General features: G+C 41.3%; 1 protein-coding gene across 2 annotated transcripts in view; it reads right to left on the bottom strand.

Moving 5' to 3' along the window:
• Window positions 1–18355, bottom strand: part of sema5a (sema domain, seven thrombospondin repeats (type 1 and type 1-like), transmembrane domain (TM) and short cytoplasmic domain, (semaphorin) 5A) — a 125073-nt gene that overhangs the window by 36385 nt on the left and 70333 nt on the right. For both annotated transcript variants that reach the window (XM_042400075.1, XM_042400077.1), the window contains 7 exons: window positions 18027–18312; window positions 15506–15641; window positions 11339–11543; window positions 8755–8962; window positions 6740–6857; window positions 3859–4040; window positions 2619–2762 (listed from right to left, as the gene is read on the bottom strand). In XM_042400075.1, the coding sequence (XP_042256009.1) occupies window positions 2619–2762; window positions 3859–4040; window positions 6740–6857; window positions 8755–8962; window positions 11339–11543; window positions 15506–15641; window positions 18027–18312 (1279 nt within the window). The remainder of the gene's footprint in view (window positions 1–2618; window positions 2763–3858; window positions 4041–6739; window positions 6858–8754; window positions 8963–11338; window positions 11544–15505; window positions 15642–18026; window positions 18313–18355) is intronic.

The raw sequence follows: 18355 nt of genomic DNA, 5'->3' as shown, positions 1-18355 counted from the left end.
TGGAGAAGAAGTGTGTGTGGATTACAATCTTGTACATGCCTGAGAGAAGAAGAGATGTACAAACACACACACACACACACACACACACACACACACACACACAAACACACACACACACACACACACACACACACACACACACACACACACACACACACACACTCACATTCATGAATGCAGGCTTGCATACAGACACAAAATTCCCCTGCTGCACCAATAAAAAACTGCTCTCATCAATACACAGCAGATTTAGAGCTTTAAAATCATCATCATACACGCTTTTAATTATTTCCAACAAGTCAGTGGCGTTGGTCCATCTTCCCTTATCCTTTATGCTCTAAAAACACACAGAGCTGATCAGACTAAACCGCTGCTAATTACTTGCTATAGGCTGAGTAAGCAGTGTGGACGATGTCAGAGTGCTAAGGGAAATACCAACAGAAGGTCCATAAATGCAGGCATTAAACAGCCAGATTTAAGCCCATAGCGCTGCTGTGCAAAAACATTTGCTTTATCTTTAAAAGCTCTGCCTGCTGCAAACAATCAGGATAAAACTTATGGGACGCCTGTTGGCTAAAAGAAAGGCCTGAAAAGAGGTGGGAGAAGAGGTTTAATTTGTCCTTTGAATCTTTTTAGTTTTTGTAAACATGTGTACATGTGAGCTTGTACCCTATACAGGCACATATGTGAACATGAGGCATGTGCATTAATCCAAACAGTGCCTTGGTACTCCAGGCAAGAACAAAGTGTGTAGTGAGGCTTTCTGCAGACGTCAAACACCTCTGAAAGGAGGTCTGTGCCCCATAAAATAAAAGCCATTCACGCTATTAAAAGAATCGTTCAGTGTTCAAAAGCTGATAAAGTGCCAGTCCTTTTCATTCCATGCAGATTAAAGCTTGTACAGAAGATGTTACCTATTTCACACATGGGCAACTATAAACAACAGATGTGCAAGAAGTTTTTGGACACCGTTGCACACGGTGATCTTCCATTGAAAGGTTTTCCCTATTTTCTCCAAGCTTTGGCGATACACGTTGTCTGACATGCCTGGATATGCTCATATTGGACACACACACACAAACATGCACGCGCACACACAAGCAAACATTTCCCTGCATCCTATCTTTTTCTCCCTCAGGCAGTCACAGACTGACACAGCACAATTCATCTGTTAACACATTTTCTCTTTCTATCTTCCTGCCTCAATGTTCGTCCGTTGGTCTGTCTCTCTTTCTCTCTCTCTCTCTCTCTCTCTCTCTCTCTCTCACACACACACACACACACACACACACACACACACACACACACACACACACACACACACACACACACACCTTGTACAGATCCTTTTCCAGCCCTCATAGCTGGCCCCTAACAGGCCTAAGGTGTTTTAAATAGCTGAACAGAGCAAGTACTGAGAGCAGGAAGGGGAGATGAAACAAAGGAGATTAAAGCTCGGAGAAAGAAAAATAGAGAGGGCGGCAAAACCTGTTTCTGGTCTCCTGCGGTCTTTTGTGCCAGCCAGCGTTTTTTTTTTTTTTTTTTGGTGTGGTTCATAAGTAACTGGGCTGTGCCAGTCACTTCATATATTTTCCACAGAGCTCCTGGTGGAGCAGTCCTTGAGAAAAGGACCGCTAAGGACTGCTCTACCTGGAACACCAGTGAGTGAGAGAGAGGAGGGTGAGAGGCGAGAGGAGTGAAAGAGGAAATGAAAAAGTGCAGAGAAAAGAGAGAAAAAAGGATGTAATATAAGGTTCATTCTTGAAGGCCATATCCAATTACTCATACATCGTGACGCTGTTTCTGTTGCCATAGTAACGATTGGTAACAATTTATTTCTCTTCATTCCTTCCCTGTTCTCTCTGAACTGTATTTATTTGCACTTTTTCTCCCTCCACCTCTGGTTAACAGCAGAAGTCGGATGAAAAACATCAGCATAATGCCTCGCTCAGTAACACAGACACTATGGACAGAGAGGAAGAATGCCTTAATTAAGATATGTCACTTGTTATTAAGATCAAATTGAAATAATGTAATAAAGCCACTGCCATCTAATTTTCAAACGCCCCAGAGCTGTCACAGCTTTACTTATTCCTTTTCTGATTTGGCACACTGAGACGAACAAAACTTCAACTTTAAAACTTTTCATCTCCTGACCTTTTCTACCTGGGCTGCTTTGTATGTCTCTTTGTGCTTCTTCACATACTTTCTCCTTGAAAAACTGTTTTTTTTTTTCAGACCTTGAAAGTTGCTTAGAAACCACACAAACATCTTTAAAAGGCGATTATTCTACGCCAAAGCCTCCAAATCTTCAAAACGTAGACTCGGTCTGTGTGTGAAAGCCAGATAATTACCCAAGCACAGGCCTATCCCACACATTTCTTAATTGGCTGTCACAAAGTTGGACAGAAGTGGAGGGGGGAAAAAAAAAGGAAAAAGAAAAAGTCACAGTCAAAGTCATACTTCCTAACTGCAGGTTGCAAATTACGGAGCAAAAAGACATCTTTCTTTTCTTTCACATGCACACAAATCCAAACACGCATATACAGAAAGTATTCGCTTTAGTCAGTACGCATGATTGCATGTATAAAATGTAAGTATGTGTGTGTATGTATTACCTCTCTTCACGGTTCTGACCCACACACACTCGTCCACCGTGGCGAGGGGTTGGGTTGCTGCAGGAACGCTGACGAACCTGGAAGCCGATGCCACAGCTGGTGCTGCAGGGAGACCAGGATGTCCAGGGAGTCCATGCTCCGTTTCTATGGAGACAAACAGAGGAACATCAATCTAAGTTACTTCAGCCGCTGATGGAGAGGTGGATAACAACAACAAGATTGCAGCTTGAAGATTTTAATAATAGCCTCACCACATGAATCCCCCTGAGTTCATCACCCCACGAGAAACTAGCTCATTTAACTCTGCTTTGAATACGGTATAAATTTAAGCTGAGCCATGCCATATGTCTTTCTGAAATTGAAGGTATAAATAAAAGCTATTTAACATCATTAATAATAGAGATAGCCTGAGAAGATGTTTTCAGTCAATTTCCTGTCAGATTCGGCAATCTTTGTTGTTCGGGATGAAATAAATGTCTAGACAGAAAACCCATTCTTCATTGTTGGTTGCACACAGGACAGGCAAGTTCTGCAACCAAGTTATTGCAACCTGCTGTCATGATTGCCAAATGATTGGTGGTGGGAAATTAGTTGATCAACAAAAAATGAATCAATTACTATTTTGATAATGATAATCTGAGAGTTTAAGGGAAGTATAGTTAAAAAAATGTATTTCTGTTTTAATTTCAATACATTACTTTGGGGTCTGGTAACTTATTATGGACATTTATCACCAAATTTAGATATTTATTAGACAAAAATATTATTCGATTGATCAAGACATAATCTATAGTTTCATTAATAACAAAAATGATCATTAATTGCTTCCCCATTATCAGCTCACAAGGCTTACAGTGTTTTTTATGCAAGGGTGTGTGTTCACATGCCATGTTCAGCAGGCTGAAGACTGATGCACAGCAGCAGCATCTCAGATTTTAACAATGAGAGTGTCATAATCAGTACTAACACCCAATCAACACTTGTTAGCCTCAAATAAGTGACACTGAATATTCAACACAGAACAATTTACTGTGTGTGGATTTCACAAGCTGTCCTCACAGCACCCTTACACAAGTAGGTGTGAGGGTGCTGTGAATTAATAAATAAATATCTATATCTATCCCTCTGATGTTCTATCCATCTGTCTACATAGAGAGAAAGATCTATACATCAAATACTAATAGTAAAGACAGAAGACAGATTTACAGATATGAGCTTATGTATCACCAAAGAAATTTACCTGGAGCAGTTGGCGACCTCAACACTGATCCCATGACACAGCTGGCCGCCGCACTGAGGGGCGGGGTTATCACAGGCTCGTGTCCGACACAGACAGGACCCTGCGCTGCCTCCATCATTGTGGCTACAAGTGGACCATCCTGACCAGGCACCAAAGCCTCCATCGACCGTCACATTACGGACCTGTTGGCGAAGAAGAACGTTCAAAAATAGAACTTTCAAAAGTAATGGCTTTTCTCAGAAACCGGTCATTGCATTAGAATGATGCTCTCAGGAATGCGTTGCTCTGGGAAACACAGCCCACAGCTATGGTGGGTGCAAACAGAAATCAATTTTCCTCAAATAGATGCAGAAATTACATCATCTACAGCAATCTAAAATTGTTCAGTTACAGGCACGAAAATGTACCTCAAACATGAGGAAGATATATGAAAATTGTCTGAGGATATGATGAGTTTCCAAATAAGGAAAAAAGAGATTCAGGGGGGTAAATGAGAAGGGTGAATGGACACACTCAAAGGACAGAAATATGAGGAAATAAAAGTGGCTGCATAAATAGATATTTGAAGCAAAATAGAAAGAAACAGAAAGGCTCCGGTATAACAGGAGCTATGAATTACGAGTGATGTCCTGGGCATACGAGCTAAATGCACACACACACACAAAAAGAACCGGTGTGAGATTCAGAACTGAAGATGATATGAGCTATGTTGCCGCTGCATTTCAGGGTGATTTAAAAATGCAAAAAACATTTTCACATGGGGAGAAGAGAGAGTGTGATCATTAGCTGCTGTGGCAGAAGCAGAAATAACGTTTGCCCTCCACTCTTACTGGTAACTGAACTCTGCTGCGTTCCTAAATGGGGGACGCGTGGCTAAGACAGACAACATTTGCATTAAGGGACTGCCTAGAAAGCAAACAACTACAAAGAGACGGCCAGTATCACATCTCTTTCACCAATTTTTCAATTATTTATAGCTGAGAATATAAATGACATGGCACATATGTGTGACATTATCTGTTCAATGACTATACTAAACACACACAGCCAAAGACAGTAAAATACTTATTTTTTCTGGTGAGAAAAGTACATGTACTTTTATTAAAATGGAGAATAGAATCTTTTCTTTAGAAAAGAAGGACACCAGAAATGGGATGATAGAGTCTGAAGGCTATCGTGTTTTATGTGGATTATAAGAGGAATAATTAAATTTTCATAGACAGAAATGATGTATTTCCCTTTTTTTAATCTCAAGAATACTGTAGCAGCATGTCTTTTTTTCAGAGTGTGGGTTGATTAAAGTTACTTTACTGAACTGAGGTCCTTACTATAACATTTACTGTACAGTCATTTCCATTTTACCTGAGTGGAAACTTAGACAAAACATACAGAACAGTGACTAAGACTCTATTGTACTCTCCCTAAAACCACAGAGAGACTTTTTTTTCCCATCTAGACATGAGACTGTGGTGCCAGATGGCGTTTGTGAATAGGTTGGTAAAGCGTATCTCCTGTCTCTGCCTACACAACGCGTCTCAGTGTGCAAAACCCTTGACAGGCCTCCAGCTCCAAACTTCCACTTTGCAACAGAGCAGACATTCAGTCAGTTTAGCTGTTTTTCAAAACTGCTAATGGACTCACGGGGAACGAAACTAACTGATAGAAGACAATGTCATGTTTTTTTTTTTTTGCTTTTCTTCACTTGGCATAGAACTATTTTCAAGCATGAAAATTTTCCCGTCCTGGCCTGGCTTCATAAATCCTATTGTATAGCCATTTCTCTGTCAGCATACAAAGTTATTACTGCTGGAGTTAATTCATGCTCACCCTAAATGGATTGGACCTGGTTAGACCAAGGTTAAGTGGGTAAATACATAGTCCATCTGTGGTGTGGGCAGTGGTATGTGGCCACCTGAAAATACATCAAAACTAAAGGATTAGTGGCTATAAAGCTGCTGGGAATATGGGTATTATCTTTAATCAGACCTCCCCATTTAAAATACATGTGCACAATATGTAATACACTTCTTATCTAAACATAACATTACAACTTAGCTAACCGGGTCCTGGTTGACTTACAGTAATTACTACAGAAATGCACTGATTGGCTGTGGCAAATTTTCCCCCAGCATAACAAGAAAATGTTGAGCTGCAACACTGACTTGGCAGAAATGCTTGGTTATACACATATATACATGTGCATATGTGCATGTCTGAATGCATATGTGCATACAGCGTTAGCCACGTTTCTGCTAGAGCTCTGCTGACAGATGCCACTGGGTTCTCAGTGGCTTGAGTGCCAAATATTTGTCTGAACATGAAGCCACATAAAAGGGTACGGAGGAACACAACACTCTCCGATGTGACTGGCTTGAAAATGATGTCTGTGAAACGCTGAAAAAGCAGAGCCATGCTGAAATTGATAGGCTTACCGCCCCCTAATGCTGCTCCCAAATTTGGTGCACGTTGAAATAAATGGAAGAGCTGTTTTGCTAATGAACAAGCAGTCAGAGGTGAATGATTGAGGCAGCGCTCTTGATCATTCCCAGGGTACAAGCCGCTCCCTTATAGTCAAGTTGTTCAGTCCCAAGATGCCTTTCTTTGGCAAGGATATGTTTTTCAGTCTGGCTTCTGGGGCTGTTGCTTGTAAGTTGTGAGTGTATGGAGAGAATACAGAGCAGGCTGTAGCTTTCAGAGGAGAGGAGCACAGATGAATGTGAGTATTAAATTCATGTGGAGAAAAGAGTGAACATGGAGGCTGAGTAACGATAATTGTGTTTTTTTTTTACCAACTTTTAAGTTTCAAAGTAGAGACAGAAAAGGAAGCAAGTGCACCACAATGAGGTAATTACAGATCAGGGAGCAGCACTACGATACTCACAGGGCATTTTGTGATGCTCTGCTCCCATTGGCTCATACGGACACTCTCCTCCAGTGTGGTGCATTTCTTCAGCAACAGATCCCAGCCGCAGTATGGGTCTCTGGCCCCCACACACGCTCTGGAGGGAGAAAAGAAAGAATAAAAGTTCACTTTTAATCGGCTTTTATTAACCTGTCATATATGAGTACAGATGACTCTGCATTGTGACAGGACATGAAATCAAACATGAGCTCAAAATGCAAAAAAAAAAAAAGAGAGAGAAAGTCGGACGATAAGGAGGTGGGAGAGTGATGGGTGGAAAAATAGGAATTGGGGGAGATAAGATGAGAGAGGAAGGTAGGGGAGATAGGTAGAAGGAAGGAAGAGATTAGGAGAAAGAGGAAGAGAGAGGTGTAAAGGCAGAGAACTTTGGAGGAGAGGAAAAGAGGCAAGTGCAAAGAAAATTAACTGGGAGGAGAGAAGCTACTGAAGAGACAGAGAAGAGGAGCGCGATAAGAAAGGCAGGGATATGAGAGACAGGCGGGAGAAAAATGTTAATTTTGTTTATTTATGAATGTGGAGCATTGGGATGCTCCACAATGCTTACTTTGCATCAGCATCCTAAAATTATGTCTTAACACAATGTGCTGACTGATATTTCAGGTAATCATTAGGCAAATGCCAGGATTATAGTTTTGTGTTCACCATACACACGTACATTTCTGACTCAAATACCTTATCAGCCCAACAAATATTCACTGTGAGAATACAGAAGCGAAGATAGCTAGATCTGTCTTTGCCGTATCTGCTTCAGGTGGTTTATTGAGTGCAATAAAAAGCCTGATGTTACTCTTTTCATGCAAATATGCGTCTACGGTGACAGCACAATGACATGTTTCGGAGCCTGAGGCATCAAAGCACCCTGATATGCCCCTGGTGAAATGTAACCAAAGTTGTCCGTGGATTCCATAACAATGATCCGCACGCAGACACAAACACAAGGACACAAGATCATATGCTTCCATCTGTATGTAAATGCAGAAAGGCAAACACTCTGTGCTTGCTTGCAGAGACACGGCGAGTGACGTAACGTCTGTGTGACTAACAAAAAGCAGAGAGTTATCGAGTGTATCTGTTCGGACGGGGATATCAGGGGAGACGGCAGCAGAACAAAATGAAAAGGAGCAAGAACAAGCTAATACCTGTCTTTCAGAGGGCCTTGAGGGCCTTGCAGATTGTACACTACCCATCAGTGAGCCACCCAGCACAAACAGCCAAACAGAGAGACAGCCGTCTAATATTTCAAACAGGTAAACCTCAAAGAAATGTCAGCGATGAACTCAGTAACTCCCTGTAGCTGCCAGTCTGTGCGCACGGGTTTATTTCTTTTATGTGTTTTTTTTTTCTGACTCTCTTGCACTCTCTTAAAAAAAAAAAAAAAAAAAAAAAGTAAAACTGTGAAAGAGGTGATGAAGTGCCATAATGGCTGCAGCATATATCACAGAGCCACAGCTGTAATATAAAGCCTTAACTCTTCTGTGTATTCCAATAACAGCTCATTGTGTGAGAGATAAGGAATGCAGGTGTGATTCCTTTCTGCGTGCAATGATGGATGGGATCCCAATCTCGTGTTGAGTCTTCACATCCCAGCCTCTGTCTCAGGTTTTCTTTGCCAATATTTATGCCTTGACGGATTGTCTTCCAGACAGACAGAAACTCAATATATCTGATAAACACACACAGCTGCAGCAGGACTGTGTGCGAGGCGGAAAGCGCACAATTTTGTGTGTGGGTCAATGACAATGAGGGGAAGACAGTTAGACAGAAAGAGGGCAGCCGTGGACACCTCCAGTGGCTCAGACAAAAGCTGATTTACAGGGTTTTAAATCTCAGCAAAGGCCCCTGACCACCACACAGGCCTGGCGCTCTCAGATAAAGAGCATCTTATGAGAGAGGGAGCTTTAAAACTTTGTCGTGTGCACATTTGCTTTTTGACAGTTTCCAGTGAGATTAATGGTGTTTGGGCATGTACTCACTCTCTGCTCTTGTGGTAGCTGCATCTCTTGAGCGGGATCTTGATGACCTGGTCTCTTACACCCACGTAAAGCTCGCTGCGGCTGTGCAGGATCAGCAGACTTCGGATCGGCTGCCTCTTCCTGGGCGGGAACAGCTCGATCTCCTCCAATAGACAACTTCCCGTGGACTGATTGAGAGGGGAAAGCACTTTCCTGATAGTACCATAATCTGGAAGAGAGGATTTGATCACAAAGAAGAAGGAGGGTTTTTAACAGCAAGAGGAAAGGTAAAGTAGTGGAGGAAAGAGCAAAGGAGGGGCAGGGTAAGAATAGTAGAGGGGAGTTTGAAGAGGGAAACAATACAAAAAAGCATAACTTGGATGAACAAAACTGCACGCAAGCTGACGTGAACTCAGAGTGAACCACACAACAATCGCTCTCTAACAGAGAGGCTCTGAAATAACACTGTCAAAAAGAATGGTGGTGTCTGGCGTGCCAAGCTTGGTTATGCCATCAACATTCAGTGCTGTAGATGCCACCGGGGAATTGGTATGGCACCTGAATACATGATTTCTGGCCCTCATTTCTTTGAGGGGATAGTTATAAGAGGGAAGAGTGTGGAAATCCATGTCATTGTGAATACGCCCTGACCTTTCTTTTATGTAAGGTAGGCCTCCTGAGATGAAGTTAGGGGCAGATTTTCTTTTGGGAGAGCTAAAACAAACATAATCTATTATACATGCAATCCCTTGGGTGAAGAGAAAGTAATTAGGTGGATAGTGATGCAAAGGGAAGAAGGGTGAATTGCTAATAGATACTTTCAAGGTGGGGGATGTAAAGGTTAAGTATTGCACCAAAGTTTCCTTTTTCTCAAGGCATATACTAAGACTCCATAACAGGTTAAAATTTTGGTGCTTTGGCGAACCAGGAAGTTTGAAAAAGTCTTTTGCATTTAACTGAATTCTCTTCACGCTAACTGGAAGATTAAAACACTGCTGCAAGGTTGAAATTACTAATGAGCGAGAGCTTGGTGAAATCTGCTGCAAGCCATGCACTCATATGAAAGAACCCTACACTTTGACATGTTCGGACCTCCAGTTGGAGCTATCAGGTTCTCCACATAGGCCCGCAATCAGCACAGTGCGTTAAAGTGTTAATAATTGCATGTGATTAGGTACAGTATGTGTGCTAGCCAATGGCCTTGGCAGCGTATCAGATGTTTTCATTAGTGTCTGGTTATTGTCTGGGGAACTTGCAGTGTGGGCAGCTCTGCTACGACGCTACATTGATCACAGCACCATGCAAACAATGAGAGAGGAGTTTTTGAGGTAGATGCCAAGCATGGAGCCAGTGAACTGGAATAGGTTGTGAGTTTGCGTGTGTGTATGTGTGATATCCTAAAATAACACTGACGCTACAACAGGAAGATCATGTTGACATTTCCCAGTGGGTCTATGGTACATTAGCACAGTGAAGTGGGTCACTACGTTCAAATTCAGCTCAGAACACCCGTTCATAATCCGTATTGTATGTATGAGTATAATACTGAACAGACACCCAAACCCCGGTGTGTATCTAGTGTCTTGCTGATACAGTTTTTGGCACTTTGCCAAGTCTAACATCACATATTGTCACACCAGTATGATATAACAGTCTGTTATGAACTAACCGATAAGCAGACGCTGCCACGCATTTCAGACAGGGAAACTGTGTAAGGGTTAAATCAGAGCTGTGTGTTATTAATTACCCGTCTGTCTTCTTCTGACGCATGACTGTTGGCAGTCATTTATGATCTCTTAGAGAGGGATTGATATGTGTGCACAGTTGTCTGTGCATGTGTATATTATAGTGTACGGTGCATGTGTGTGTGCTCTGTCAGTGCATATGGAGGACATATGGAGGTAAAGAGCGATCAAACTCGTGTCAGAAGACTAAGCTTTGATGTCTCCTTAGAACTACAGATCTATTGCTTTCATTATTCTTCTCACAGGCCTCTTTTTTCTCTTGCATAAAGTGCACTTCAAGGGCTAACAGCCCCTGAAATCGTGGTTTTATCTATAACAAACAATATTCGTGACAATAGAAGCAACAATCAAAGCTTTAGCTTGGAAAGACAGGCAGTAAAGAGTTTAACACTCCAAAAACCCAGCTAATCTGCTTCTATGTGTGTTTTGATCAAATTTGGCTGACAGTGTTGGCAACATCATCATCATCACATTTTGTTTCAAATATTTCTAAATCCTGATTGGTGCATGGAAGTATGTGACATCAGCTTTTTCCAATCAAGCCCTGCCTACTTCAATTCAATGGGCACTGACAAAAATACAAAAATTTCCCATGTGAAGTAACCAAAACTGTTCTAACTTTGGCAGAAAATGATGTGTTAATTTAAGAGCACATCACCCATAATAAGAAGCTGGTTGTGAAAAAAAGAAAAAAAGGTTTTCAGGGCCTTTAAGAAGACACGAAATCACAGAAGACACAAAAAATATACCAGTGAATAAAAAAAGATAGAAACAAATACTGTACATGTATGAAAACAGACTGATTTTGCTAAATATGCACTCATGCACTGAAAAAGACATGTCATTTGTCAGGAACATACCAGTGGCCAAATAGATGATGTGAAACAGCATGTCTTTCCCCTGCACCACATCCACCGCCACATGGGTGAAGCGAACATTGTCCTCCATGAAGTAGGGCACTGGAACCACGGGTTGGACAACCTCATGCATTAGCAAAAACTTCTGAGCGTCCTGCAGGTTTCTCTCTGTCAGGTTCACATAGGAGCCAGAGTCAATGGTGCCGCACTGTGGAGATGGAGAGATTGGAAAATTATAATATATATTATATATATTAATAAAAGCCAAGTGTACATCTTTGGGATGACAAGCTACTTTAATAAGCTTAAGATTTCGTGGCCAGACGCACAGAGAGAAACGGGAAAAGAGAGGGATTGAATGATTAAATGAACAAGGCTTGAAAGTCAATTGCTGCTTCGTTGTGATGGTTTGTTATCCTTTCAACCTTAGGGCTTTGTAGTCAATACACCAAGGCTAATGGAAGGAGAATGAATGAATGTTTGACTGAGCAATCTTTTATTAGATTTTTTCTCATATGCATATATATTGCTGGTGAGTTTTATTCGTGCGCCAATAATTATGTTTCTGATTGTTCGCGCTTTATCTCAAAAATACGTTAATATCTTAAAAAGGTTTTCATCTTCAGAGCTTCATTGATGCTATTCATAATATCACAGAAAAAAAAACGCTTTCTCTTAATGCAGAAATATAATTTAAACAAAGGACTCCCCCTAAAAATAAAGAATCAAAATGACACGTGCCCAAAATGGCAGGACCTGCCTAGAAAACACTGCAGTTGCAATAACAGGAGTATCTCACAAATAAACACATATTAATTTGGTTTTATCAAACCTTGTTGACTCCAAGTTCTCATCTTGTGTCCCCATAGAGTTTTGCTACCATAGCAGAGTCAGTGCCACAGTACTTGCTTATAATGTGAAATATCTGATATACAAGATATTTCCCAGAGTGCAATTATTAAAAGGACTTTAATAACGTGCACTGTTTCCAAATGGGAGTTAAAAACAGGATGCTTTCAGGGGTCAAAAGTGTAATTTATACTTTTGTGCTGCTAAAGGTTGTGTTTTTTTTAATATTGAAGCAATTTCAACATCTCTGTTCATTTCTTTAGTTCAAATGACATTATTTAAACTGTATTTCTTGTTGCTGGGAACCAAAATAGCATGTGATCTTGGACAGAGGTTACAATTGTTATGACTGGAACTGTATAGAATATGATATCAAAGGCAGATTGCTATCAGAGGCAGACACTGTAGGAAATAGACAGTCTTTCTTTTTGTTGCATATGTATGTTTTTTGGGGGGAGGAAAGCAAGAGCAAAGTGAGGCATAAAGCCAGTCCAATTGAAGGGAGAGCTGGAGGAGTAAAGCTAACCATGCATGTCCTTTTCAGTAAAAGAAGTCCCAGGCTGGGGTCAGGATTGAGGATTGAGGCCTCATCCACAAAGAATAGCCTACTTTAGGACAAAGAGCAGAGAAAACCAAAATAAGCTGTGCTTGACAATAACAGTAATCCAAATAACTGTCTTTGTTTTGAGCATAGTATCATGGAGGCACTGGATGAATGTGCTCCAGGCTAACCATATACAACCTGGTCATATTTAGCTGAGACTGGACCTTGGGTGGCGATTAGTTCCCACTGACTAGCTACAGTGGCAATGGCACAGACACTTTATACAGATCAATCTCTGGCCTTCCCTGGGTTGACATATGAGAATCATGGAGGGCTTCCCTGGGATGGGCAACGGATCAGTGCCCTCACCACATCAGGAGATGGGAAATTAAAGCCCTGAAGGACAGGGAAATGCAAAACTGTGTATGTTCGTGCACTTGTGCCTCTTGCTTATGCCAAAAATGTGTGGCTCATGTGTGGTGTGGGCTATATAATAACATATGTCTCAGGTTTCCTATTGTGGTTCGCCTTCGGTGTGTTTGTCCTTGCATTCCATGCATGTGTGTGAATCCTAAAGCATCTCCATAATTGTTTTTAGGCATGCTGACCAGTGGAGGTCTATGACATCTATGGATATAGAAAGATAGATGTGTGATTTCCACAGTAGAGTCAAGGTGAGGGCCAGAACCATCATTTGGCTGAGGGCCCATACAACACTCAGCTGTCTCGCTCATCATCAGCGCAGTGTGCTCTGCCAAGATGATAAGTGTCACTGCAAAATAGGGTTGTTTTACAGCATGTTTTTGCAAAATGGGCTTTTGTCTAATACGCCTCCCAGGTTATTCAAAGTTTCAGCATCCCAGTAAGATCTGATTAGAATATTTTTTCAGTTTTGTCTCCAAATGATCACGATCACAGTAAACTTACACTTCTGTTTTTGCTGCACTCGAAATGTTAAGATAACAGCATCTTCCATCAGTATTTGGCTCAAAGTCTAAGTTAGCATATTTTCCTACATATGGAGCTTAGGAATGAATGCCTTTTTACAGTAAGCAATTACAGTGTGACAGAAAACCTATACAACACAGAGACAGTATTAGCTCCTAACGCACAACGAACATGACTCATAGCCTGAATAAACCCAGCAGGATCAATCCGTGTGGTTCAAATAAATGGGGGGATTTTCTCTGCAGACAGACGGGGAATTAAGCTCTCAATCAATGACCATTGTGTGTGTTGAGTGATGAGTTCACAGTCATAATTATCCCTATTTGGCAGCAATATATATCCCACTATTTTCATGAATGCATTTGCGTACACGATATGTAAATGGCCAGTGATTTTTATGGGTGTAGGTTTCCTGTAGGTGCATATTTGAGCATGTACCTGTGTGTAGTTGTGTGTGTGCACAAAGCACTGAAGAAAAAAAAAATGGTCAGGCCATAAATCCTGTGCTCGTAAATCTAATCCTCCAACATTGACAAATGCTTGATGAAGATGTCACTGAAACGTAGATAAAGTGTGCATCGGTCCAGCGGTGAGGAGCAGCTATTGTGCCCTAGCTTAAGTGGAGAGATGGGGACAGAGAGGAAAAGCTGATCCTAGTTTATCCTTGAGGAACACAGCCTCATAAAAGCCTGTGGTATATAGACACCCCTCTGTGGTGCACCTACCATATGCTGAACAGGATAAATCTGTGGTCAGCACTGACCAGATAGGGAAAACAGTTTTTTCTAAAGGGTAAGTAAATTTTTCTCAACTAGCAATGATAGGCTGACATGTGAATGCATGACGGCAGTGAGAGGCTTTCTATATTACAGATTCACGGTGAGTGCATGTTTTTTTTTAGGAAACTGTCACAGCTAGTGCTTTTTCTGCATGAGCATTTATCTACTTTTTTCTGCATGAGAATGTCATTATAGATAATGTGTGTGTGCAACTTTTTGATAGCTGGCGTTTCGAATGCTCATGCATCTGCTGGCCTGACAGAAACATGATCGAGGGCCTGTGATGGAGAACATGTGTGGAAGTGAGGCGTGTGTCACCCATTGGCAGCCAGGCTTCAGAGGGAATTCAATCCCTCATGGAGAGCTGCATGGATTAGCTCCCTCGCTATCTGCTAAGCCCGTTCCATGAGAGCCACTTCTTCTGCTAATAAAACATTCTCTCTGTGTCGTCAGTAAAGAGCAGCTCCTCAAATCGGGATAAGGTGCCCCAGCTTTGCTCGGTTTGCCCCTCCGGGTTTTTAGGACAGAATATAAACATAAAGGGCCACTTGTGCAAAACAAGGACAGTTTATTGGGAAGGACTACAGTTCACAGAACAAGGTTATGAGACATTTTAAAGGAATGATTGTGCCATTGTAAAAACCACTGGATCTTATAACGAGCAGTCGTTATGTGTGTGTTCATGAGCAGAGAGAGGGGTGATTGAAAGAGAGAAGAAATTAATGAGAGTGAGGAGTTTGCTGGGACTCTGAGGCAAGCTCATCAGGACGGACACACATTTATGTATCAGGATACGCACACGCATAAAGATGCAAATTACCTTAGGCATGCACCCAGCCACACATATTGTTTGGCTGATTGGGCAGTATGTTGGTCTAAATTACCTCAAGCATGAACAAATGATCCTTAATGATTATCTCTGGACGATAACTCACATGCATGGTTCATAAATTGCCATACTGGACATGTTTTTTCAATGTTTGGATTGTTTCTGAGCTGCTGAGTCTCAAAACAGTCCAGGCAAGAAGAGCTTCTCTATATTTTTGTTACCTGAAAGTCTGGGTTGGGGTTGGGGTAGGGCAGCCAGGCCGACCGGGAGTTCTCCTGGTACTTGAAGGGCCCATGGAAAACCTGTGATATGGCACTGAGATTGAAGGCACACACAGCAGATGCAGCAATGCTGTTTCTGAATGTCAGGAACAGAAAAAGAGGGAAGAGAGACCCAACAAAGGGAGATAAGAGGATAGATGGGATGATGGATGAGAGAGGGAGAAGCAGAGATAAGTATTAGAAGAAAGAAATTTAGAAAAGGACACCTTATAGCAAGAGACTGTTCAGATTTTGTATTTGTAAGACTGACCTCTGCATGTTTGTATTTGTTTGTATTACTCTCAGCCAACAATACAAATCAAACACTGGACAGACAGACGCATACGCCGGTGTAAGTGATCGTCATTATTGGATTATAAATCCAGCAATGGGACACAATTAAGCTGTTCGGCTTGTCTGATTAACTGTACAGATCTCGAGCCTGAAATACAGCTTTGACTTTTTAAGCTGTCAGTTTCAACAAGTACCGGTCTCCTCCCACCGAAGAGAAAGTAAAGAATGAGAGTATTAACTCTCAACTCAAACTGTGAGACTTGGGCGATGTGAATTATAATCCAATGCGGCTGTTCATTAAACTCTGTGCCTGCAGGGGGAAATGTTTCCAATACCCTTCAAAAGACTTCTTTTTCAGCAATGTGAAGGCATTGACCATAAAGAATAGATTACTCAGCTTTTAATAATGGTCTGTGCGTGCGTGCGTGTGTGTGCACATGAGTGTGTGTTTGTGTGTATGGGAAAGAAAAAAAATGAATGATGGAGAGACAAAAAGAGGACAGGGTTGTAATGTTTATGAAAATAATAGTTTTCATCCATGGGTGCATACCATCTCTTATAAGCACGATACAGAGTACAATTTTAATAAGTGATGGTAAGCTTCTGTCACTGGATTTAAATGGGAAATAACAGCTTGTATAAGTGTAGCCAGTTTGGGTGTATATAAGAGAATATTTCTAGTGGCTATTCAACTGAAGATCCACTTGGCCATGTAAAAAACATGTTATATGTCAGTCAATTTTATATACTCAGTGTGCATGGTGCCAAAAGGTCACATGGCCTGTTAACATAGATGTAGTCGAGGTGTCTGTTTACACAAATGTGTGTGATGTGATGCCAAAAGCACTGAATTAATCATGGGAGCTATTCTGTGGGTGCATTAAGAACAAGATTTAAAAATCAGAAAATCTGAGTGATATTAACATGCTGTGCACTGAGTCTACCGTTGGTATATTCTTAACAGTGCAACTTATACAGACTATCAAATAGAACCGTGGAACTGGCTCTAAAATAACTAAATCTTGTGATCAAACGATTTGATAATTGACTTAGACTGATTATTTACAAAGGCTGGATTTCCTTCAAAGTATGCAAATTATAATAATTTGCCAGGAAATCACTTGTGATGGAAAATGAATTTGTCAACAGAGATATTTGTTAAAGGAGGCCTATTATGCTCATTTCCAGCTCTATATTTTTATTCTTGGACTCCACTAGAGTAGCTTTACATGATTCACAGTTTGAAAAACTCTTCTTCTTCATAAAACTTTTTTATCTCTTAACAGCCTGTCTCTTAAAAGGCAGTTTTAACTCCTGTCTCTCCCAGAGAGCCCACTCGGTTCTGATTGGCCAGCTTTCCGGAGCCTGCTGAGGGGCAGCCGTATCACTGTCAGGTTAAGTTACCGCTGATGCAAACCCAACATTTCCTGCTTTACTGCTTCATATTAAAAGCTTTTAAATAACTAAATAACAGGAGACTTTTATTGTGAAGAATTTACAGCAAATGAAATGTGTTCCTCACTGAATTAGCAGAGCTTCATTAGCAGTGCTAAAAACCGGTCGACATAACAATATATGAAGCTGTTTGGAGCTATTTGTTCAGCAGATCAGTTACAAATAATGCAAGGAGGAATAGTACAAGTAGAAACAGCCACAGTGATGATGATGTTTGATGAAGTGCTGCAGATGACCAGCACACCTCCAACAGGTAAAAAATTTATTTTACTTTGCCGTGCTGTGTAACGGAAAAACACTCACAGCGTGCCAGCTCAACTTGAGTCATGGCTCCGCGTGACAACCCCTAAAACAATGGAAAAACGTCCTAATGTTAGTGGAGCGGAGCAGTGAACTCGCGTGCTATGCGTGGAGCAGATGACCATATAAAGAAATCCATCATGATTTGACGTCAGCTTGGGCTCAAAGAGAAAAAACTGTTGGAAACCGAACATTCAGAGCAGTCTGAAGCTGGTGCTTTTTGCTCACAGGGATTACTTCTATATACGTTTACCTCATTATTTGACACTTTGGCCAGGTTTAATATGAACATCACATTTTAACATTATATATATATGACTGAAAATAAGGAAAAGCATAATAATTAAACTACTGAAATATGTTTAGCCAAGTATGTTTGTTTTCAAAGAATTGAAATTTGTTGTCATTTTATTATTGTGAAATTATAACTCACACATTGGTAGTAAAAATGCCGTAGAGCAGCTCCAGCTCAGGCAGGTAGAAAGTTCCCTGCAGCTCATTGTAGTTGAAGGGGATTTCTCCTGGCCGGGAGCAGTTCAGCCTGGCCTTCATGAAGGTGGTCCACGTGTCTTCCAGGAGGAAGCGGCCGCCGATGTCATTCTTACAGACGCGCCCGGCGCGGGAAAACACCGTCCGACCACAGTCATGCTCCACTGCGTTTTCCCGGAAGAAGAAGTAGGTGAAGTTGCCAATATCGTAGGAGGAGACAAAGTTCGGTTCTGTCAAAGGAGATATCACAGCAGAGGAAGTTAGGAGAGGAAA

This window comes from Thunnus maccoyii, chromosome 21 (assembly GCF_910596095.1).
Source record: "Thunnus maccoyii chromosome 21, fThuMac1.1, whole genome shotgun sequence".
NCBI lineage: Eukaryota > Metazoa > Chordata > Actinopteri > Scombriformes > Scombridae > Thunnus > Thunnus maccoyii.
This window is presented reverse-complemented; position numbering and strand designations above follow the sequence as displayed.